This window comes from Phlebotomus papatasi, chromosome 1 (genome assembly GCF_024763615.1).
Source record: "Phlebotomus papatasi isolate M1 chromosome 1, Ppap_2.1, whole genome shotgun sequence".
Lineage (NCBI taxonomy): Eukaryota > Metazoa > Arthropoda > Insecta > Diptera > Psychodidae > Phlebotomus > Phlebotomus papatasi.
The window spans coordinates 110244951-110269515 of NC_077222.1; the positions used below are offsets into that span (position 1 = coordinate 110244951).

The window sequence follows — 24565 nt, forward strand, 5'->3', positions numbered from 1 at the left end:
AAATTCACTGTTGTTGACATTGTTGATGATTGAAATATCAAGAATTCCGAAAATTTGAAATAGAAGAACGGCTAGCGCTAAACCGGTGAGTACGTGAACTTGAACTTTAGGCTTTCGGTAGATTTTCGAATTCCGTTAAAACGTGTAATTGATAGCATTTTACCTCGTGTTGCCTTTTTTTTCTCAGAAATCATCAATCAATGTCCCACCCGGCAAATTCTGCAGAATTCTGCAGAAATTCGTCAGATTTGAAAATGTAACTGACGAAAATTCTGCAGAATTTCTGCAGAATTTTGTTCTGAAGGTGGATACGATCGTTGTATGAAAATTCTGCAGAATTTTCTGCAGAATTTCTACAGAAAATTTAATGAATTTTCGGCACTTTCCTCAAGATGTCGTTCTGTCAAAATTGACTTGGAATATCTTCTCTGAAATTATTTATCAACTTGGTAGAATTTATAATCACGATTTTCATAATATATTTTATATATATATATATAAATACTGCGAGGGTATGCTGTCTATAGAGAAGGATTAAATAGCAGTATTAAACATAATCCCGACCGAAAATTCTGCATTTTTTGATAAATTGTACAAGAATTTTCTTGAGAACAAAAAAAATTTACGATGTGATTTTCAGCTGAGGCCTTTAAAATTATTTATTATTTATGAAAAAATTATTCATTTGATTTCATTAAGTATATTTTCATCAATTTTTCCAATAAAATATATAGATTTGAAATAACCGTTTCTGAAGCAGCCATTAGGTAACGGGTGTGCGACTTCGCTTACTCGAGACAAATTTTGATAGCTTTGGTTATTTGCCGTTACGATCGCTAGTGCGGTTTTTGAATGATGGCCGTTAAAAAAGGAAGAAGAAGAAAAATTGCGGAATTGCAGAACGAAGTTTTGCTGGGGTGTTAAAAACTTAAAATATGAACATTCTACCTCCATTATTTCTAGTACAGTAGAGTCTCTCAAATTCGAACGACGTTTGGATTCAAAATGTCAATTGTGAGGTTATGTTAAAAAAAATCGCATTTTGGATGAATGAAAATCATATTTATGTGCTGCTTCCTGAATGTTTGCATACATAATGATCATATAAAATGAAAAGGAAGTATATTACCACTAAAGCTTGTGAGAAAGTACGGGAATTTGATTTAAGGTACAATTTAATCTCAAATAAATTTCATTAATTTCAAAAAAATCGTTCGAATTTGGGAGGTGAGAAATGTCAAAAATACCCTCCGAGCATTCGAATTTAGAAGACTCTACTGTACATTATCTGAATTGATCAAATTAATTTCCGTTTTTCTTAATATTTTTTTCTCAGTGTAAAATTATAACTTAAACAGTGTCAAAAATATCTTCAATAAGATTTCCTATTCTCTTATCTAAACATTTCTAATAAATTTCTGGAAGAAATCTACCAGAGTTTCTCATGTTCCTGATGCTTATTTATAACCAACTGAAAAACAGAATTCCACTTGCGCAATATATGATCTTTCTCTCCAACTCTCGTCTCTGTAAACAAGTCAATCGGACTTCCTCTTGTGATTTATCTTTTATGAAAATAACATTTTAGTTCGTGCAAAGCCCATTCATGAGCCTGTTGCATTTTCCAGTCGATCACGAATTTTTCCCAGGGACTGTTGAGTGCATTTTAATGAGACTTGTTGCTCATTTGCTTCTGCAGTAAAAGTTGACACGCGATTTAATGTCACTGCCGGTGTGGGAGGAGGTGTGAGGGGGGTGTGGCAATTTAGATTATAGAAGCACGTGAAGAAGTCACCTATCAATTCCCTGATTACACGTCCAAAGCGCACAACATTGAGGCAAAAAGATAGAAATAGAATTTTTCTGTGGAGATGTGACTTTGCTGATAGGTCATAATTAGTTGTGAAATTTACACTTTTTATCGGAAAAATTTACTCCACGTGACAAAACCATCTTGTTCGGTCAAAGTCGAAATTGCGTGGAGGAAATTGGCAAATTTGTTTAGAAAAAAAAATCTGCGTCAAGGTTCACAGTCAGACAGAGAATTTTGGCAAAGAAACCTGAAATAGAATCAAGAGTTGAGAAATTACCGCGAAAGATGACCCTCCCTGTGAGGTAGTGACGCAAAAGCGCGGGAAGAGCGGGTGGAGATGGTCATGTGCAAAAATGCCTGGCATGGGATGACCAAAAGGCTGACCTTGCGGGAATGCGGTCTCGATTGGCGAGGAATGTGATCAGAGTCACTTTTTTTCAATGCCCCAGGTGATCACAGGTCTTTAACACTTTCGCAAATTATGGGGCGAAAGTACTTGGCTTACAGCGGTCTTTTTTTGCAAATCACATTAATTTTTTCCGCCACTTCGAATTTTAGCCAGTTGCTTACGAAAGCGATCTCGCGGTTAGCCGAGGGGCTTGGAAATCAGGCGGGAAAAGCCCCAGGCTAGTTTTGCAATTAGAGCTTCTTATCTTTTAGCGACCACTTTGTGCACATTGAGACCACATTCTCTCAATCAAAGAAAAAGGCGATAAGTTAGCATTTTGCTTATCTCTTTCCTGGAATATCTTATTCAAATAGGGCTTTTCCCCTTTCAAATATCATTTATTGCTTATGTGAATAACCCTACTGTTTGATATGTTCTTGAACATTTTTTTTCGGATTATTGGAATGGGAAGGCTTACGGATCATTGAAAACATAAAGAAAGTTGTAGAAATTTAATACCGGGATGTATTTCATAGAAATTCATAGAAATGAATTTAGATTCAATGAAACCCGTCAAGTTCAATGAACATAACCTAACATAACCCTACTTCTATTTTTCCATCAGGCTTCTTAAGATCAAGGGAAATAATTTACACACTGCAAGACAGAATTTCCATGATTTTTTGATCTTGAAAATTTAAATTATGCAATATGCCCCTCGGTGGTGTCTTAAAACAAACGACACCTGCGCACTTGGGATTAAAGATCAAGATACGCACAAAAGAATTTGATTAAGAAGACTTAACCAAGTCAGACGGATGAAATAAAGCAAACCAACTACCACATTGACCCACATTGTAAAAAAACAATAATATCTCGTGCTATATAGAAAATTAAAAAAAAAAGATAAATTTGGTTTATAGTCGCAGAACAACGCCGTACGTCACCGGAAACTGTGGGAAAATCAGCTGAGATTTTGACGTGATTTATAAAATTACTATAATCATTTTTTAGCTGCGATTGTCTTTATTTAGAATATTTTTAACACATGACTCTACTAAAGAATAATCGGAATATAAATGTGCAAGAGAAATTGCTTAGTGGGAGAAAACTTAATCAGCATTGATTTGTACTAAACATCAGGCGTTTTCTAAAAGCAGCACTGTACCGTTTTTTAGTACAAATCAGGTGCAGTACGATAATGTCAGGATTATCCGGAATTATTACATTTTTCAATCATTATCAATATTATTGAATATATTTTTAGCCGAAATTTTCTTCATTCATATTATTTTTAGCACATGACTGTCCTAAGAACACTTGTAATATAAATTCATTCATTCATTCATTTATTTATCATCTCTCTCACAGATCATAGTGATTTATAATAATATGTGAATACAAAAACGAGATTGAAGAATCAATTGGCCAGACCATTTGCGAGAGAGAGAGAGAAAACCCCCTGTCAAGCCAAAGTGGCTGTTCGACAGAAAGGGAAAAATTCTTATTTACAGGAACAGAAAAACTTATTTAAAATTATTAACCATAAATACGTAATGTTTACAAGAAAAAAAAAAGAATAAAAATTTGGAATTTTCTTCAAAAAGTCTTTAAATAATTGATTTTTAGAACACTTAAGACATGTTCTAAAAATATTAGTTTTTTTTAGTACAAAGGAACTGTGTTTTAATGTCAGAGAACCCAGAAAACTATTTAAATACTCCATCTGTATTGCGATTATTTGTAAATTATAAAAGTCACAATGAGAAGATTTCGGTATGATTTTTGTTTTAATTTACAATTAGGTTTAAATCGGTTGAGAACCTGTAAACGGTAAATAATTCGAAAGTATTTTTGAAGTATAGCATCTAATGGCCTCTACACATTGGGAGCAATTTTTGTCAAAAATTGCTTTTTTAAGGAAATTCCCTGCAGCGTTGTAAGGGGAAACGTCAAATTTCTGTCAAAAACGCAATTTTTGACGAAAATTGCTCCCAATGTGTAGACGCCTTAAGCCACAAGATCGAGCAATTCGCAAAGTCTAGGATGCTTTTTTTAATGTAATAGCTCCATTAGACTTTGTGCAAGTGATCTACCTTTTTGGCATTCGCAAGAATTTTGATAATGTTCTCATCATGGATTTATCTTAGAGACACTGTGTGAGATTAAGTGGCCAAGTCTGCGCACAAACAACCCTTCTTAATCTCCCAAGTTTGACGGTTGAGGATTTAAGTCCATGGCAATGGAAGGTTGAGCTGATAAAGCTTTCACGGTCCCCGTCAAATTCGTCAACACCAATTTAGATTATTTTCAATTTTTAGCGACTTTTTTTTTCTTCCTCCTACCCAACAAGGTTAATTTTCTTATGTAATTTTGTGACAGTAACAAATTTAAAAATTCACTTTTCATAATGTTTTTTTCTTCCTTCTCTCTTATTTTCGAGGCGACAAATTGCGTTGAAGCTTTTTTTGTGATCGTCCTCCGACCCAATATTTATACAATCTCTTGTCATGCTTTATTAAATGTTGATAATTTTTTTACACAATGCCCATAAGAGCATTGGTCTGAGATTTTTCCAAAAGTTTGTCACTAACTGAGATGATCGTATGATCACTTTGTAGAGAGATCTTCCAAAAAATCTGCTCATGTGCTTTCAATTAATTTTTTTTGCCGGGGTTTTTTTGGCAATGTACTCCACTATTTGTTGAGAGATTTGGCCGGTGAAATTCCATTGCAAATACAACAAAGCTCCTGGCAAAGAATACAAAAGCTCATGCAAAACATTGTGAGGAGTTATGCGTTAATTGCCGGTGAGAATTTACAAACATGCGGCGTTAAATTGTCTTAATTTAGGATTTTTCTTTTGTATTTGAGAAAATCTAAATTAAATACGAGAAACATAACAATAAATACAGATAATTCATTCATGCTGATACTCTTGGGCAGACTGATAAAAATTTTCACATGCTGATAAATGTGAGTTATGAATTTTACTGAACATCCAGATGCATGAGCAATAAATGCACATATTAAGTGTAATATGTTATCATTTGGACTATTATTGGCGTAATGGCTAGAATTAACGTCATCGACGTTACTTTTTACTTTATAGAACCCACCATTTAAAAGCTCTCAATTGTATGATGGGGAAAAGTGGATCACGGCCTGTCGATATGCGTCGTCTATATATATTTTTTTTTCATATTATTATAGTGCCAGACTGTGGGCACAACAACGATGTTTTGCTCTCTATCTCTTCAAAAATTCACGACATTTGCATTGAAAATGAAATACAAGGTTGACCCAAGAGGGGTTTCTCCATTCTCCTCACTTTCGTGTAATATTCTATTCTTAGACAGTGCTTTTAACTCACAACACCACGTGGATTTCGGATGGTCTTGAGGGAAAAGAGACCTTCCCACACTCAGGAAAAGTTTCTATTCCTTTAAACCAGGATGCCTCGAAGTCAATCAAGCTTCGTCTCTGTGTAACCTTCAAGGGAAATTAAGACAATATCGATCTTCTATTGCGTTTTGATGCTGCCTTCATGACCCAATTTAGTTATTGATGAAGTTACTCATATGATTTCCTTTTGTCCTGTTAGTCTTTGTGCGTTGTTTTAAAGATTTTTGAAACTGTCTACAAAGAAGCCAGGAGACTCATTAAGATTGATAGGGATTCAAAATTAGAAAATAGTACAGACATGTACTAAAACGATTCTTCAAAAAATAAAGAAGGAACTAATAGGGTCGAAGGAGCACCTGTTCGACAGGAAACACCTATTGGCAATTTCGTCGAAATACTGGAATTTATTTAATGTATCTAAAAGCCCTACAAATTGGTACAGTAGAGTCTCGCTATAGGCCATCGCTCTATAGTCCACAATTTATTGACCGTTGATTTCAAATCACTGAGGTTATGTTTTTTAGTACGCGACATGCAATGTTTTCATAATTATTTTAATATTTTTAGCAAACTTAATTGAGTAGTTGTTGTAATTGTAATCCATAATGAAGAGAGCGAGGACAAGTACCACAATCGTAAAAGAAAGTGGAAGCCGTCGAGCAATTTCAATACTAAAAGTCGTTGATAATTTTAAAAAAATGTCATGGACTATAATGCAACCCAAGTGTCAAATCTGGAACCAAATATGGACTATAGCGAGACTCTAATGTAGTAATTTTCAAGAAACGTCAAAATTCTGTCAAAAATACCATTTTTTACAAAAATCACTCCTAATAAATAATATTATATTTTTTTAATTAATCTGCCTTTTAATATAAAGATTAGTCATTCAAATTTTTTCATTGCAAAAATGAGGGTGCCAACAGGTTATGATACAATTTCTTAAAGTGCCAATAGATCTTCCTTTGACCCTACTTCATATTTTTTTTTTAACATTTCTAATCACATCGTTTGATATACTCACAGAAACTATTTGAGATGTATTTTGGGAAAATGAGCTATAATTAGTAAGCCAAACTCATTAACTTCAAAATTTGATTTATTTTAGAGGTCTTGGATTTTTTAGCAAGTCTGAACTAGTTCAAATCAGCTGGGAATGTTGCTTTTATGCTCAAATACACATTTTGAGGAGTTTGACCTCATATCTTGGGAATTCCAGGAAGATAAGTATTTAAAAAATTCGTAGTGATTTTCTCTCCCGAAGTATATGGTGAAGTGGCAATTCTTTTTGAAGGGATTGAATTTGAGTAAAAATTGACGATTATCATTGTAATTTTTTACACATGAGACAAATCTATATAGAACTGAAAATGTTTACATTATTTTTCTGACATTACCGAACAGCTTTTGATTTGTATTAAAACAAATATGTTGAAAACATTTTTAAAACACGTTTAGTGTTCAATAAAAATCAACATTTACTAAGTTTTTTTTAAAATTATTTCCCTATTTTTCTTACTATTCCTTCCAACATTTTACATCAACATTGCGAGTATTCTTAGTACAGCCATGTGCTAAAACCGTTCCAAATAAAAAACGTCGCAGTTAAAAATGATTTTAATAATAATCATATTTGTCGTTAAAAAAATGGTAATTTAGGATCAGGTGTTTTAATGGTTTTCTGAAATTAGCGTATTAATCTATTTGTACTAAAAAAAGAACAATATATTAGCAGTCTGATGTTTAGTGCAAGTCAAAACATAAAAGTTATGTAATATATTTCTTCTATCTTTCCTATTTTCTCGTGAATAAATTACTCAATTATATTACAAGTGTTTTTAGTAGAGCAATGTGCTAAAAATATTTCATATAAAATAAAAGATCTAAAAGAGATTACTGTAGTAATGATCATATTTTGATTAGAAAAGATGTGAACATTCGGGACAAGTTATTTCAATATTTGTACTAAAAAAAAAACAAAAACAACAACAGTACATAGACTTTTTTAGAACACTTTTGATTTCTAGTACAAATATTATGAAATTATGTAATATTATTCGTCTATCTTTCTTATTTTGTCGTAAAAATTCCACAGCTATATTAAAAGTGTTTTTAGTACAGTCATGTATTGAAAATATTTTAAGTAAAAAATGTAATTAAAAGTCATGACAGAGTAGTGATGATATTCGTTGTAAAAAATATGATAAATCAGAATACGTTGTTTGAATAATTATCTGACATTACACTACTATACCTGATTTGTACTAAAAAACAAAACAAAACAGTACATAGCCTTTTTTCGAACACTATTGATATTTAGTACGAATAAATATTAAAAAAATATGAAATATTATTCTTGTATCTTTTCTACTTTCTCGTAAAAATTCCACATTTATATGACTTTTAGACATGTGCTAAAAATATTCTAAATAAGAGAAAACTTATGTTAAAGTTGATTGTAGTAATGATCATGTTGACTATGAAAGATATGATAAATCCGAACAAGTTGTTTTATTAAGTTCTCTGACATTATCATACCAACCATACCACACCGTATTTGTACTAAAAAAAACTATAGGTGGATATTTTTAGATTATTCCTATTGCTTAGAACAAATCAATATTTAAAAGTTGCATAGTATTATTCTATCTCTCTTACCTTCTCGTAGAAGTTGCACATTTATATTACAAGTGTTTTAGTACAGTCATGTTCTAAATTATTCTAAATATATAAAATCTAAGCTATTGATAATTTGTAGCAATGATCATATTGATTGTAAAGGAAGTGATAAATCAGAATACGTTATTTCAATAGTTCTCGGACATTACTGTACCGCACCTGATTTGTACTAAAAAAAAACTGTACAGTGGTATTTTTAGACTACCCTTAATAAAGATATAATTCTTCAATAATTTTTTATTTACTTGTAAAAGGTGCACATATGTTATACAAATAATTTTAGTACAACCATGTGCTAAAAAAATTATAAATAAGAAAAACTAAGTTAAATTGACATAGTAATCATCATTATTTATTGTAGGAGAAGTGATAAATCATCTATTGTTTTGTATAAAGAGTTTTTAGTGCACTCATGTGCTAAAACGTGATTCTATTGATTGTACAGTTTCCAGTAGATCATTTAAGTCGCATTTTCTGAATGGTAAAATTCATAAAATCAAGTTTTTGTAATTGAGATGAGTTACTTTTGAAAAATTACCTGGAAAATTAGTAATCATTCAAATGTTCTGAGTTTTGTTTAGAAATGTTAGTATCCCTGAAAGAAAAAAGACATTTTTTCGACGTTTTTAATATATCTTTGCATGTATCGAAGACAATGAACATGAATATTTGTGGCTTAACAATTCCTTTGACGTGGGAAATTCAGGTGACACCTAATGAAGTCATTCACTCACTTTAAATTCACCTGTGAATTAATTAAATTAAATAGTGGCAAAAGAGGATCGTGTGGTGAATAAACTCATGTAAACTCGTTTTGCTTTCGGCTAAATTTTAAACGGAAATGACGAGTGCGTTTTAGTGTTACAAAGTATTCCCAAAATATTTCTGGCATTGTAACCACCCTCCTAAATAATTTATTTTGACCAACCTATCGATAATATCGTCACTATAAAAATCAGGAAGGTGTTTTAAGACAATTGGGGCAATTATTGATTTTATGTGGGAGTTGTACTATTGATTGACAATGTTTTTAAAACATATTCCTTTGGTTATTTGTTTTTTTCAGAGTGTCTCGTGGGTGAACGATGACGGACAAGATAAAGGAAGAGAAGCCGCTCAACGGCGATGAAGCCATTACGTGAGTTTTTCGTCAGTGAAAATTTTTGGCGGGAAATTAAAAAAAAGATTTCGTTAAAATTCTTCTGCAGACTCCCGGAGAGACCACAGAGACCAATGAGTGCAGGACAAAAATGTTCACAATTCATCTCAGTGTACTGGAGATCGATGGTGGTCGTCTTCACGCCATTCCTCCTCCTGCCAGTTTTTCTGCTAAATGAAGGACCGGTAAGAAAAATTCTTTTACTTATCTATACCTCTACATCTCACGTCATAGCTATTAGAAGCAATTAAGAAATTATGCGTTTAGCACATTTATAAAGATAGTAGCGAAAAAACGCGATTCAGACGAATTCGAATACCTAAACCCAAACAGTAGAGAACAAGATATTTCAATTATATTTGCTAAAATAAAACCAATGACGTCATGCAATTGAAAAATAGAATTTTCACTAAAGAATGCAGAAAAAAACTAATAGATTCTCATCATGTTTACACCATTGATGATTTCAATAAACGGACGAAGATGAAATTCATTTATGCAAATGCCTTTTTCGCACTGTTGCGAGGTGTTTATTTAATTCTTGACGCATTTTATTTATGAATGAGCCTCGTGGGCATAATATTACATCAATATTTTTCTTTTTAATGAATTCAACAGCTGAGAAGGCTGAGAATCTCTGCTGAAGAGGGAGGGTTCTTCCGGAAAATTCGCGTGTATGTAAAATTGTTTTCGAGATGAAACCAGTGATTACCTTTTTTTGGATGGCTTGTAGTACTCCCAAGGGGGAGATATTACAGTCAGAAGAGGTGTACATTTACCTAGAAGGCAATGGAATTCCCAGTTTCGCCGAATCTATTCCCATTTTCGCCAAATCTGTTCCCATTTTTGCCGAATCTGTTCCCATTTTCGCCAAATCTGTTCCCATTTTCGCCGAATCTGTTCCTATTTTCGCCACATCTGTTACTATTTTCGCTGCGAAATTGTTCCCAAACTCTCTAATTCGTATCGTTTGAGTTACTTTTTAATCTTCTTTAAAACTTTTAATCTTATTCTACAAAGAAAACTTGTATTATATTTGAGAGACGTTGAACAAATTCAAAAAATCCTTCCGGATTACGAAGCGGACATCTGTCATATTGTCTTCCAATCATCCGGATTACAAAGCGGGCACTGTATTTTTAGATAGCACGATATCAGACTGATAAGTCAATTTTCATAAGGAAAAAACTTGCCATCAGTCTTCAGTGCCCCTATTCAAAAACGTATGGAAACCCCTGGTTCGGATTTAAAAACCTAAAAACAGATATGTACTTCTTTTTTCAAAATTTAAGTTGTGTAATTAAAACGTTTTAAAATATACCAAAAAGCTTTCTTGATCTATAAGTTTTTTATACCGAGAAACATATTTTCCATAAAAATTTCGTTTTTTGAAACTGTCTTTAAGTTTTTTAAGTCCTTAAATATTGCATTTTTTTCTCCAATTTACGTAAAAATATAAAAAAAGATACATTTTAACGAAACAATTTAATGCTTTATCACCGTCTGCGCTAATAACATTAAGCACTGCATACGTAACAAAAACTTACAGTGTTTTTCTATTTTTAGAGTTTGTTTTTCTGGCTTTGTGCAAAGTTATTAGCGAAAGAAATACACAAAGTCAATTACAAATTTGTTTAAAAATTAAATAATTTCCATTAAGTATTTAATCCACAAAAAATGTTTCCGATTGAAGTTTAATATAGGAATAGTTTTCTTATTCAGATGAATGAGAGACAAAGTGACATATGTCAGGTACTCCGCTTCGTTGTTCGGAAGGATTTTTTGAATTTGTTAAACGCCTCGAACACAAATATTAACAATACTTTTTTATTTTTCTGTAGGATTAGATTAAAAATTTTAAAGAAAGAAAGATTGATCAAAAACGGTAATTAGGAATTCTTTGTGTCATAATCCATTTATTAAACAAAAACTTTTCAAATTAATTCCTGTAAAAAGTTTTCAAAATTATTTTAAAATTAAAATAATACGGGTTTCAGTCCTAATTTTTAGCCATATAGCTTAATTGCTCTAATTTGTTATCAATCACAGTTTTTTTTTGGGAAAAATTTAGCTTAGGATAAGGATAAGAACAAATGACCTATTAGATTCTGAAAAAACAATAAAATTGGTTGCCATTTTGGGTTCTGAGACCTTCGGGAACTATAGGCTGAACCTCTAGTCTGAAGACAGTTTAAGACAGTTGCTAATGTAATTTAGTATATAAACGAAATCGATTATCAAAATCAGAGGCTTTAAATCAAATCCGATTTTAGTTCGATTTCATCAAATAAATGGAAATTAATAGGTTTTCTATAAAAACTACTATTGCCAAAAGGGTTTTGCTTACAAAAAATTGAAAATATAAAAAAATAAATAAAATCAATTATGAATTTGAGAATTTAAAAATTCGCCATTTTTGAGTTTAAATATTTAATACATAGCAAATAGCTAGAGACTTGCAAAAATATTCTAGATGTCTTTAACCTTCTACTTTACAATTATGTACAGACATAAGATAAAAATAACTTTAGGTAGTCAGGAATAATTATTTTCTTTATGGGACACCGGTATTCCAATCGTCCTTAAAGGGTTAAGGGCCCATATAGACTCAGGGTCATCCTCGAGAATAACCTGTAAAATTTGTCTGTTAGGATGAGGCAGGATTAAGGGATCAGGATTATCGATTAAGCGGTCCTTTGCATAAGTTTCCTAGCCCTAATGCTTTACTGCAAAATAATATAGAGTAAATATTCTCGAGAACCAGTTTGAGACTATTTGAGACATTGTTAGATCCATTCAGGATCTAACAATGATCTACCTTTACGAAGGTCACAACGATCTATCCTTTACACGATCTATCCTTTGCGAAGGTCCGGTTACTTCTAGCCCGGTTGCCTATGAGCATAAGCAAAGCGAAGGGACGGCTGCAGGGTTCTTTGCAGTACCGTAGATGCGAATTTCTTTGTCCGTTACTGTTCGTAAAATTTTCGTTATGCCTAATGTGTAGGAATGATCATTACCGATCAGACATGGTCGATCGGATCGGTAAAAAATATCCTTAAGTTCTAGAATTAAAGAAAGCTTACGAACAGGACAGGGGCAGTCACTTGCATCTACGATACAGGTATAACACTAAGAACGCTCTTAGGAGAAATCGGCCCCGCTCTCATACCGATCTGCCTATATCGTGCCCCGGAAGGAGCCCTATGCCGGACAACCGACTACCCGGAATTTTTTTAAGCAATCCTCATGCAATTGCTTTTAAATTCCAGGCCTACAGATGTATGTACGTGGTCCTTCTCATGTCAGTTTACTGGGTGACAGAAGCCCTGCCCCTGGCAATCACATCCATGATCCCAATGGTTTTATTCCCCATAATGGGGGTCCTAGACACAGAGAGAACCTGCATGATGTACATGAAAGAGACAATGTTGATGTTCATCGGTGGTCTTATCATAGCTCTAGCTGTGGAATATTGCAATCTCCACAAACGCGTGGCTCTCAAAGTGATCTCACTGATTGGATGCAGTCAACGAAGGTGAGGATGTTAACCCCAATACCCACATTAACTAATCTTAAATGCATTTCTCACATCTGAAAATTTCTAGATTAAACTTTGGCCTCATTACTGTTACCATGTTTGTCTCAATGTGGATTTCCAACACTGCTGCTGTTGCTATGATGTGTCCCATTATGCAGGCTGTTTTGGAAGAATTAGAATCACAGGGTCTGTGCAAGATGTTCCTGGATAAGCCAAAGGCAGCTGAAGAAGAGGGAATGCTGGGTAAAGATAAGACTGACGATGAGCCCAAGAAACCCTCAAAGACAACGATCTGCTACTTCGTGGGAGCAGCCTATGCCTCGACTCTCGGTGGCTGTGGAACAATCATTGGATCTGGTACCAATCTCACCTTCAAGGGAATCTACGAAAGTCGGTTTCCTGATGCCCCTGGCTTGGACTTCCCCAAGTGGATGTTCTACAATGTACCTGGAATGCTGATCTTCACCTTCCTCACCTGGGCCTACCTCCAGTGGGTGTACATGGGTCTCTTCCGTCCAAACAGCCCTGAAGCCAAGTCCTCTCAGCTGGGAAAGGAGGGTGAGGCTGTTGCTCGGTCTGTGATTGAGACACGTCTTAAGGAATTGGGTCCTATGAGTTCGCACGAGAAATCCGTGGCTTTTCTCTTTCTCCTCTCCGTTGTACTCTTCTTCACACGTGCCCCTGGCTTCATGACAGGATGGGCTGAAGCTCTTACGCATATCAAAGTCAAGGATGCCACTCCGGCCATCTTCATTGTCATTGTTCTCTTTATCATCCCTGCCAACTGGAAGTTCCTCAATTACTTCAAGAGGCACTCAACTGCTGCCAATCTGCCCAAGACACCAACTCCTGGACTCATCACATGGAAGTACATTCACACCAAGGTCCCATGGAGTTTGATCTTCTTGCTGGGTGGTGGATTTGCTCTTGCTGAGGGAGGACGCGAATCGAAAATGTCAGAACTCCTTGGCAATTCTCTTGCTGGTCTCAAGACACTGCCACCTCTTCTTCTGCTCTTTGTCGTGTGCCTAACAGCTTCCTGCCTCACAGAATTCACCTCCAACGTTGCCATCGCTAACATTATGTTGCCAGTTCTTGCAGAAATGGTAAGGATTGGGCGAATTGGGCATCTACAAGGAGTAACTCATTCCCATTTTTTCTGACAAGGGTTTCTGGTTTCTCGGGTTTCGCGATGCAATTTTTGGGTTTCTCGGGTTTCGCGAAGCGTTTCTCTGACAATTGACGAGGGTTTCTCAATATGAGTTACCCCTTGGGCATCTAGCACTCCCTGGAAAACCATTATTCAATTATTCTTCCCTTCCAGGCCATTGCAATTGAAGTCCACCCTCTGTTCCTGATGTACCCAGCTGCCCTGAGCTGTAGTATGGCCTTCCACATGCCAGTAGGGACACCCCCTAATGCCATCGTAGCCGGAGTTGGCAATATTGCCACAAAAGACATGGTAAGTGCAGAATAAAAGCCCCTGATAAGATGTTTATTGACGCATCTCCTGAAAAATTCTCTGCATTGATAAGATCCTCATTTCGAGCTATATTTAGCAAATCACTGCGCAAACGCTTGATTGTTGTTTTTTTTGTTGTTGTACAAACCACCTTAATCTCAAAAGTGTGTATTTGTTAATTGTATAGAGACAAATTTGAGAGGTTTTAATGACTTTCTGGAGTCCCCTCAATTAAAATGCAAATAGCGCGAAAGTATTTTTTGTATTTGTGCAAAAAGAAAACTAATAAATGGCTAATAGAGTAAAAGTAAATATTTTTAGACAATCCCGATGAACAGAGATTAATGAGCTACATGACCTTGGGCAGTAATACAAATATTGAAATGTTAGACAATCTGCAAAAAGTTTATAAAAATGAAAATGTTCTGAAGATACGCGGAAATGAAGAAGAAATTGAGAAACTAGAAATAGTTTCAAGATTCATTGAATTAGTCTGGTGTCTGGTGGGTATTCTTGGCAGCAAATACTTCCGAATGCCATTGAGTTGTTTGTCCAAATGTGTTTTAAAAAAAATAATGATCTTTAAGGACAATCGTCGCTTGTATCAACAATTGCCGTAACTTCCTCATCAACTATCTATGTATCAGTAATTGTTGTAACAATATGGAAATATACAGACTTTACAAGAATCTGCTGATTCAAATGAAGTGTAAGTTACGATAATTGCTGATCCTAGCGTCATCGACGTAATAAAAATCTCTCAGACTTGTAAGTGTTTTAAGAATTTCGGAAATCATTTTTATATGAAATATGTTTGAAAGGTGAATTAATCACCATTAATTTCCCGCCAAAATTTAGGTACGTTTGCCGTCAGATAGTATTTTATTTCATTAATATTTATAGCTTAGAACCTCAGGTACTATTACGATTCTAAGTAAAATGCAATAGTTAATTGTGTTGCTCACATGAAGTTTATCTTAGCGTGAAAATATCGCTTTAAGGTTGCGTTTTTCTCCCGTTTTCGGTAAGAAATTTTAAGTGCCGTCATTATGCACGGAGAAAAAATCGAGTGGAAATTACATTTGCAGGAACTTACGCTTTACTGACGTTAATTTTACCCAAACAAAATTACGTAAGTCTGCTAATAAATAAAACTTTTGAAAGACTAACGTTCTTTAATCAGTTCTAACGTAATTATAGTAGGTAAAAATAACTTGACAATCAGGTAACTAAGTGGTTAAAGCTAAGACTTATTTGAAGTCATTTAAATAACGTGTGAATAACGTTTTTATGTCCTAATTTGTTTGAAATATTTAGGTAAATTTTGATACTCGGTATGTTTATTCTGGATTGTGATACGAACAGTTTTCCAGGCCCAGGTCTATGATTAACAATGAATAAAAAACAAGTTCACTTCTCAGGAGAGCTCTTACCAAAATGAGATTCTATAGCTGTGACATTACCATTTCAGTTATTGTCACAAGTCACATATTTGAGATATCTGGCATTTCAAATGACAATGAATTTTCCATTCAATTTCGGAAAGGAAATGTTCTTATCTTTATATACGTAAATTTTAAGCCGAAAGCTTGTACTTTTCTTTCGTAAGAAAGTTTCAAAGGAAAATTATAGCTAATATTTTAATATTCCTTGTCCTTAAACTACAAAAAAAGCCAATACTGACCCTTTTAGAAACTAATGAATATTTTAACAGGAATACGAATCACTTTAAATAAACAAAATCGGAATAAATTAGGAATTTTTAATTGTAGTTTAAAAATTTAATTTAGGGTGTTATACTCAAGCTTTGTAGATCCATATGGCTCCGGCACACCTTTTAGATCAGGAAAATTTCATGAAATCAAAATTCACATCACGTTCTTTCTCACACATTTTGCATATGTCTATCTCATTCTTTCGCACTCCTAATTGAGATAAATTAAATTTGTTTTCTGAAGTTTAAAAGAAGAAGAAGGGTGCGAAAGAATGCAAAACGTATGATAAAAGATGGATTCGAATTTCGACTTCATGAAATTTCCTAATCTAAAAGGTGTACCGGAGTCAATAAGAATGTTTTTGTACAAAATCATCATCGGTGCAAAAATGGATCAAAAAATTGCAGGATTTTCTCAAAAAAAACCGTTGCCAAATAATTATGCAAATACTTAAAATCAGTTTATAGTGTGAGTTTTGAAGAAAATTCTTGCTCTTTAGCGTTCAGAAAACGTTTCTTTTAGGGCATTATTCTCCAAAATATTTCTTCAAGTATCAACTGACATAATTTTACATTTAGCACCCTCTTGATAAAATTTTGGCTTCACAAATTTTGTAGAAATTAATCGCATAGAATTGCGGTATTACTCATGGCCTTGTCACAAAACGATTACGAGGAACCATGTGGTTCTTGGAAATCATTTCACGTCAAAAAATGAAGATGTGTACGAAGAGGCCATAAGGACAGGCCATAAGTAAAGATACACAATCCTATTTAATTTTATGGGATAATCGCTATAAAAGTTTATGAACTTCAAGAGACTCTGCTTGTTTTTATTTGACCGAAATTGATGATCTAGAATGGGAGAGTGTGTCCAAATAGATTCAGGTGATATCTTGATAATATTTCATACACAGAGGGCTTAGGATCAATGTCTACCGATTCTTTGTGTAAATTTCCTTTATCTAATGTTTTACTGCTAAATTTCACAGGCTCAATATTTTCAAGGATTAGTCTGAATCTTTGGGCCTTAAGGGGTCTTTAAGGGTATTATGACTTTATAGAATATTTTAAGTTCGTAAGCTCTACACCAGGGGCGCCTTTTCGTCAAAATCAATTTTAGCCTAAATTATTGCTCTAACTTCTGACCTTTTGACTTTGAAAATATTCAATAAAGATCAAAAATGATTAAACAATTATTTGAAGAGGAATTCTGTAACAGTATGAGAACGTCATATGACAAAATTAAATTTCTTTGTGTGGTAAATTCTGGATTTCTGGACAATTATTCAAAATGTGATTCACATCAATTTACTAAGAACTTCATAGAGAGTTACTTGCAGTAACCGACCGTAACTTAATGTTGATTAATGAATATTTATCAGATTTGTCATATGGCATTGTTATATTGTTACAGAAATCCCTTGCACAGAAAAAAATATTTCGTGAAATTGTTCGTAAATATTTGTGAATTCTTACTGGGGACTTACGAAATTCTTGTAAATCGTGTAAGTTACAAACAAATTCGTAAATGTTTATAATTTTTTCACAAACATTTTTCATAACATAATCGCTTAACAAGTATTTTTTAGTCTTTAAACACGCAAAAATGTTCGTAAAAATTTGTCATTTGTTCGTAAAGTTTTGTCAGATAAACCAAAATGAACGAACAAATGTTGTAAAAAAATAACAACAAATGCTCGTAAAATGATCATCTTATCAAGAATGTTTGTGAAACGAACAGTTACGAACAAATGACAAAATTTTACGAACATTTTTTGTGTGTTTACGAACATTTACGAATAAATGCTTGTAAAAGTACAAAAAATGCTCGTCAAATAATCATATTACGAACAATGTTAGTGAAAAAAGTACAAACTTTTACGAACTTCTTTGTGGGTTATACGATTTACGAGCATTTTGTAAGTCCCCAGTAGGAATTTTACAAAAATTTTACAAACAATTTTTCCGAAATATTATTGTCTGTGTGCCGATTTTGTGATGCTGTTCTGAGTTAAATCTACTTTTATTTGAAATTGGATTTGTGTTTCGTTTTAGGCCATTGCTGGAATTGGACCAACAATCTTCACCCTCATCGTTGTATGGGCAAGTTTCCCAACATGGGGAGCTGTGGTCTACCCCGAACTGTCTACCTTCCCAGACTGGGCCAGGCATGGATCAGCAGCAGCCACAGTAGCCAATGCCACGGTCACTGCCATAGCCAATGCCACGATGACATAAAGTGGATTACCTCAAAACCTCTCTTTGGAGCTTTCAATCAGAAAAATTACATATTAGTTGTTGCATTTCTCTCATGAGGATTCAGTTGAATGTGCATGTGGTGCGATTTTCTTGTGCCACTTAATTAATCAAAAAAAAATTCTACGATAGGTAGAATCTTGGAATTTAAGTAGTGCCTAAAAAGTGACTTTTTAAGTGGTGCAAATCACCTAAAAAAAGCTAAATATTTAACTGAGACGGAAAATCAGTTCCAGAAGCATTCAAGATACTTTGCGCAGTATAGACTACTCTTCATTGCCTCTTAGGTGCGTGTTTTTTTTAAGTAATAAGTGCAATTTTTTTGTTAATTTGTGCCGCAGAAGAAAATCACTCAATGTGCGTTATGACATTTATCACTGAGAATTTTCTCTTTCGAACGAATCCTGACCATAAAATACCAGCCTTTTCCATTTTTGGGGGAATAAGGCGATGTAATTTATAGAGAATTTGTTTTGAGGGATCGGGAGAGATTAATTTAGCAATAATAGTTTTATTAAATTAATAGTAGAATCACGTCATGAAGCATTTACTTAAGATGAAGTTGAAAATAATGCAGAATACTAATAAATTTTGTCATAAGTTTCTTTTAATTAGAAGAAGAAAAAAAAAGAAAAACAATTTAAGAGAGAAAACTCAAGGTCTGTCTTCCATATGTTAACACAGTTTAACCATACACTCGGGTGTTATTTTACTTGGATTTTACTACTAAAATGAAGTACAGCCGAAACAAAATGAAAATAGTGTCTTTGAGAATAGAAATATTGGTGGAACAGGGAGGCTACAGCGACAAGTCCAACAAGAAAGAATTATTCTTTTGTGTAATCTGGGGACAATAAACCACATTTTACCTGTATGCTCAAATGTAGAGAATGTACATATACTTTTTTTTCTATAAAAATAATATTTTTGTAATTGTATACCGTTTGGAGAGAATTTAGTTTCCAGAGACGTATTCAGAAAACAAGGAAAATTTATGTGTACACAGAAAACACCGATATTAATAATTGTTAAAGTTGTCACAGTGATATAGAAGTAGAAAATACTTATAGTGAATAAAGAAATAATATCTAAAGAAAACTTCAGCTATTGTTTACTTAATCAGCATTCTTCACTTCGCACATTTGCAATAGAAAATGCACAGTTTATGTTGCAATTTTTCGCAAGAAAAGGTTGTATTTCTCATTAAAATCTTGGAGCAAAAAGAAAACATTCAATAAACATTTGGAAATAGGGTAAATTAAGCTAATTCAAAACCTACTCCAAATGGAAATTTTTCGCTACTCCAAATGGAAACGTCATTGTTTTCGTGATAAATACAGTACTAAATTATTATATTTATATATTTTCTATACCATAGTTTCATTATTTAGTTAATTTTGCTCCAAATAAAGCGAAAATCCATATTCACAAATTTTAATTTGTTAATTTCTCAGAAAAATTAAAAGTGTACCTTTTCACTATCGAATTTTACATCGATCAACCATGTTTTCCAATGAAAAACACAATGAAGTAATTGTTATTTATTCGTTTTGTTTAACATTTAAGTCATATTTCTGGCTAATTTTAGTTAAATTAAGTGAAAAAAAGGGTTTTTCTGAAGTGTCTGCAAATGCTTCAATAAGAAACTCCGGAAATATGATATTTTTGGAGAGATTTTCTTTTTGTTTTAGATGGAAAGGAGAAAAGACCAGGAATAAGAACAAATCCCGCACTCAAGAGCAATTCAACAAGGTTTTGGAAGCCTTTCGTCGCGGTTTCACTTACACTGTTTGTCTCCAATTAGAAACATTTCCTTGTATCCATTTGGATTAATTTGTTTCCAATAGAAGCATTTTACACTCGCGTATTTTCCCTGTATTTAAGAAGTTTTCAAATTATATCTGAAGAATTTTCACTAAACAGTAACATTCTAGAAGAGTCAAGGAGCAAATTTATGTAATTCTCTTCAGAAAAAATATGAACTTAATGTATTGAATCTTCTGTCAAAGTTAAAGCGTTTGGAAATGGTTTTGAATTAGGACATTTACCCTAGGGAAAAATTTTCAATTTCGGCCACTACTGAAAGTCGGATAAAACAGTATTAAAAATCGGACACCCCCTTAAGAGTTGTTAAAAAATCAATTTAATATTGAAATTTCCCTTTAGAAGATTATTAATCGTATACCTTTACCGATTCATCACCGATTGTGACCATTGCAGTCGGGTTCATAATTGCAAACCTTCCAAAAATATTAATCAAATCGGTTGAAAAATAGGCCCTCCAGATCCAAGATGGGGATTTTTCTAGCGATAGGTCTCGACGTCGACATATGCAGGTGGACTAACTACAAAATATACCCAAAATTTAACGAAATCGCCTTGGCCAATTTTTGAGCAAGGTTCGAAAAACCCCATTTGACGTATTTTAGGGGAGCGGGGAGTAGAGAATGCATCAATTTGTATTAAAAATATTACATAATAATATTACAAAAGTATTACTAATCTGGAAGATGAAATTAACTGATTAATAAGATTTGAAACTTGGAAGATTAATCAAAAATGAGTTAGAATTTAGAATTTAGAACTCTATGGAATTTTTATCAAGTTTTAAGGAAGTTCTCCGAACTCTAAATTGGTTTTTCCGAAATTGTGTTGTCTGAAATTTCAAATTTCACAAACACCCATTCAAAATCAATTTCGAAACGCGTCAATCTTCGAATATTGGATTTTTCTAAGATTCTTCAACAAAAATTCTTAAATAAAAATTACTTAATAAAAAAATCCTGGCTAAAGGGAAGTGGGGCTACAATGAATACGATATATTTTCGAATATTTTTAAATTAAACTAGACTTAATCACAAATTAATTTAGATCTACAATTGTACTGACTATCTAAATTTTATTACTAGCTGGACTTTACTTCTTTTAGAAATATACCTCCACCTCTTCCTATTCTCCTCTTTTATTTATTTTGCTGAATTTTCAGACCTTAAAACTAGATTTTCGGTAGATTTAAAAGCGTTAAAAAAAAAGATTTGCTGAGTGGAAGAAATCTAGTAAATTGCCTTGAAATTTTTAATAAGATAGATGATTTTTTTTGAGGAGATAATGATGTAGTTGCTTTTTAAATAATGTGGACTACAGCAGAACTTCTGCTCATAATTTTGAAAATGTGGGATTTCCAATTTCGAGCACTGTTACAGAAACTCCTAATAAAATTTATGTAAATATTTCATAACAGAAAAGGCACGATACGAAACTTGATCTTGTACAAGTTGAATTATTGTATCGTTTTTCTTGTATTTGCTGCATTTGCGGAAGAACCTCACACTGGAATTTTGTTGCTAGAAACAAATCTATAAAGTTAATTAACTCACCCATGTGGCTCTGAAAGTCGTTTTATTGGACTAGTTTCTGGAATTTGCGAATGGTGAATCCCACAATAAATTCTCAGAGCTGCTAAATCTTCTCTTGGATGGTGATAATGAATTACCAGAGAGGTTGTTTGGAAATGTTTAGGCGATTTTTCTGTGTTTTAGGAAGCAACTCGTGTTAGGGTCAAAACAGTCATCTAATTGCATTAGAGCCGAGGCAAATTGATTGTCTCGAAGCCCATGAAGAATGTCAATGAACCGGATGAAGTTGCACAATTGGTAATTTGAATAATTCGCGAGAGACGCGACAAACTGAGACAATCTTTGCTTAGTCTTGTGATTCATCATATCCAGAGGAGGAATCACCGTCCAGTCTGCAGTTTCTGCAAGATTTTACACATCGCACGGTTGCAATGGAAGCGGCAAACTCGATTTCTTTATTTGGTACACTGAGAAAAAAAGGGCTGCGATTAACTTTTTTTGTCATAACTTTAACACTTTTTGGTTGTAAAAATATATCAACATTTTTTAATGTTAATTTTACACCCTTTAAGGGTAAAATCAACATGAAAGAAGGGTAACTTTAACCCATAATACACATAAAAAGGGTAGTATTTACACCGTTTTCGGATCAATACTGCAGTGAAAAATTAACATTTCCGGAATGTTATTTTGACTTTTTCGGATTTCTCTCAGTGTACTCTATTTGAAAAGTCGGATATTTAAGAAAAAGATCAATTTTAAATGCATTTTTAAGCTGAATAAATGTTTATTTTTCTATTTTCTGATGAACCAATTCCGAGAAATCTTGTTCGAAGAAGAGTATGTATCTTTATTTTCATAAATAAATAAAAGCCAAACTAAAATCTTCAAAAATCAAGTATCAATGGTAGAATTTCAAGGATTTTTAAATGAAAATTTCACAAAATATAGTTTGAATGTATTATTTTTATATGCTCAAGAGCTAGAATTAAATGATTTTTTTATTATGCTGAAGAAAAATTATAGAAAATATTGTTTTTTTTAAGTATTGATCCACGTAACCCCTAAAGGGGGGAGTATCAATTAGGAGGCCAAAACTATTAAGATATTTTTGGAGGAGGTGGAAATGACCAAGCTTTTTGAAAATTTTCGTACTATACATACGTAAAGTACTTAATTCATTTTTTCGAGAAAAAATATTACAAAATGGCGGACTAGTGAGTAGTCCAAGGGGTAGTTCAATAAAACGCCACGTTGCAGCACTCCCTGATTTGCGGGAAATCTGCAGCTCGTAATTCTTGTTTGAGAAAAAAAATCGAAAATTTTAATTTTCATTGAGGTATTTCAAAATTAAACTAAGAAAACCCGAAGAAAATCGTGAAATATGAAGTGTTTTTTCAAAATTCTTGAAAAATATGCATTTTTGGACGAAATTTTCACATTAAAATTCTATGAAAAATAGAAAAATAAGTTTTCAAGAATTGTTTTAGTTCAAATATAAGAGAATTTAATTCTGAAAGAATAAGCATTTAGTTCATTGGGATCGGGCTATAAGTTTTTTTATTTACTTTTTTTAATTTCTAAATATCTTCGGAAATACGTCGAATTGGCTTTTGAAATTTTTATGGTAAGGGAAGAGTACCCCGGATCGGAATGTTAAGAGACATACTCGATATTTAGTTGAAAATATGAACCTCAAAATACTATTTGGTATTTTTGTGTATGCTAATCGGTATATTAGTGATCCATTTAACTATATCTGTGCGTTTGAACTTTAAAATTTTACTATAAAATAATAAAAAAATAGATGTAATTTCTACTGAGTATTCTGTACCTCGTATCGTCACGAATTTAATCAGGTGTCTCACGGAAAATTGGTTTTATAAATTAAATTTCCACTAATGCACTGTATTCTTGTGAGAATTAAATAGTAAAAAGTAGCTAATAATTTTTAAAAGTTCATTTTAATTGGTGCAATAATATGACAATAACTTGACGATTCGAGGAACACTGCCGATCGCTGGTTCTCTTCCCTTATAATCTTAAATAGATTTATCTTTCGATTTAAACAATAAAAAAATATAGATATATTTTTATAATTAACAGTCCCCCCTTAAATTATTCACCAAAAAGAGTTAGGATTTCTATTTCTTAAATCTATTTCGGCATTTTCGGTTTTATTTAAACATAAAATTATTCTTTTTGTTGACCAACCTGCTAAGTCACTGACCAAAAATGTCTCTGTTGGGAAATGTGCAGTACTTTCTCAAATAGCCAATACCGAGGAGAACCTCAACAGACTTAGTTATTTTGAATATATGTCAAAAATTTAATAAAGTCAAATTAAATGATAGTAGCGCTGGCACACCTTTTCAATTGTGTAAAATTCAATCGATTGAAATTTCACCTCTTACTCTTTCAAACTAAAATAAGATATGTTTATCTCTTTCTATCAAATGAAAATTAAAATTCCAATTTCAAATTTCGTTTGAGGAAAAGAGATAAAGATATCTTATTTCAGTTTGAAAGAGTAAGAGGTGAAATTTCAATCGATTGAATTTACACAATTGAAAAGGTGTGCCATGCCATTAATAATTGAAAAATATTAAGACCTCCGTTTCCTAAAAGATGAACCCCTTTCTCCTGGAGCTTTATCCAAACCACTTGTTGATCATGACCCGATTGAACTTTACCGATTCACCCAAGCTGCAAACCAACCGATTATATTTGATAGCACGGTAGATGTCTCGTGTGCCGTCGCCGCAAATCGTTTGCGCTGCTAGCAACGC

The 24565-nt window shown here is 33.1% G+C and overlaps 1 protein-coding gene across 2 annotated transcripts in view; it reads left to right on the forward strand.

The window, feature by feature from the left end:
- Positions 1–19518, forward strand: part of LOC129799256 (protein I'm not dead yet) — a 31445-nt gene extending 11927 nt beyond the window's left edge. Inside the window, exons 2-7 of one of the 2 annotated variants that reach the window (XM_055842981.1) lie at positions 9352–9423; positions 9494–9629; positions 12717–12982; positions 13053–14091; positions 14310–14447; positions 18220–19518. In XM_055842981.1, the coding sequence (XP_055698956.1) occupies positions 9371–9423; positions 9494–9629; positions 12717–12982; positions 13053–14091; positions 14310–14447; positions 18220–18402 (1815 nt within the window). In that variant the 5' untranslated portion in view covers positions 9352–9370 and the 3' untranslated portion in view covers positions 18403–19518. Of the gene's footprint in view, positions 1–9351; positions 9424–9493; positions 9630–12716; positions 12983–13052; positions 14125–14267; positions 14448–18219 lie in introns of both variants that reach the window. The other variant, XM_055842979.1, reaches the window with a different exon arrangement.
- The last annotated feature ends 5047 nt before the right edge of the window (positions 19519–24565 follow it).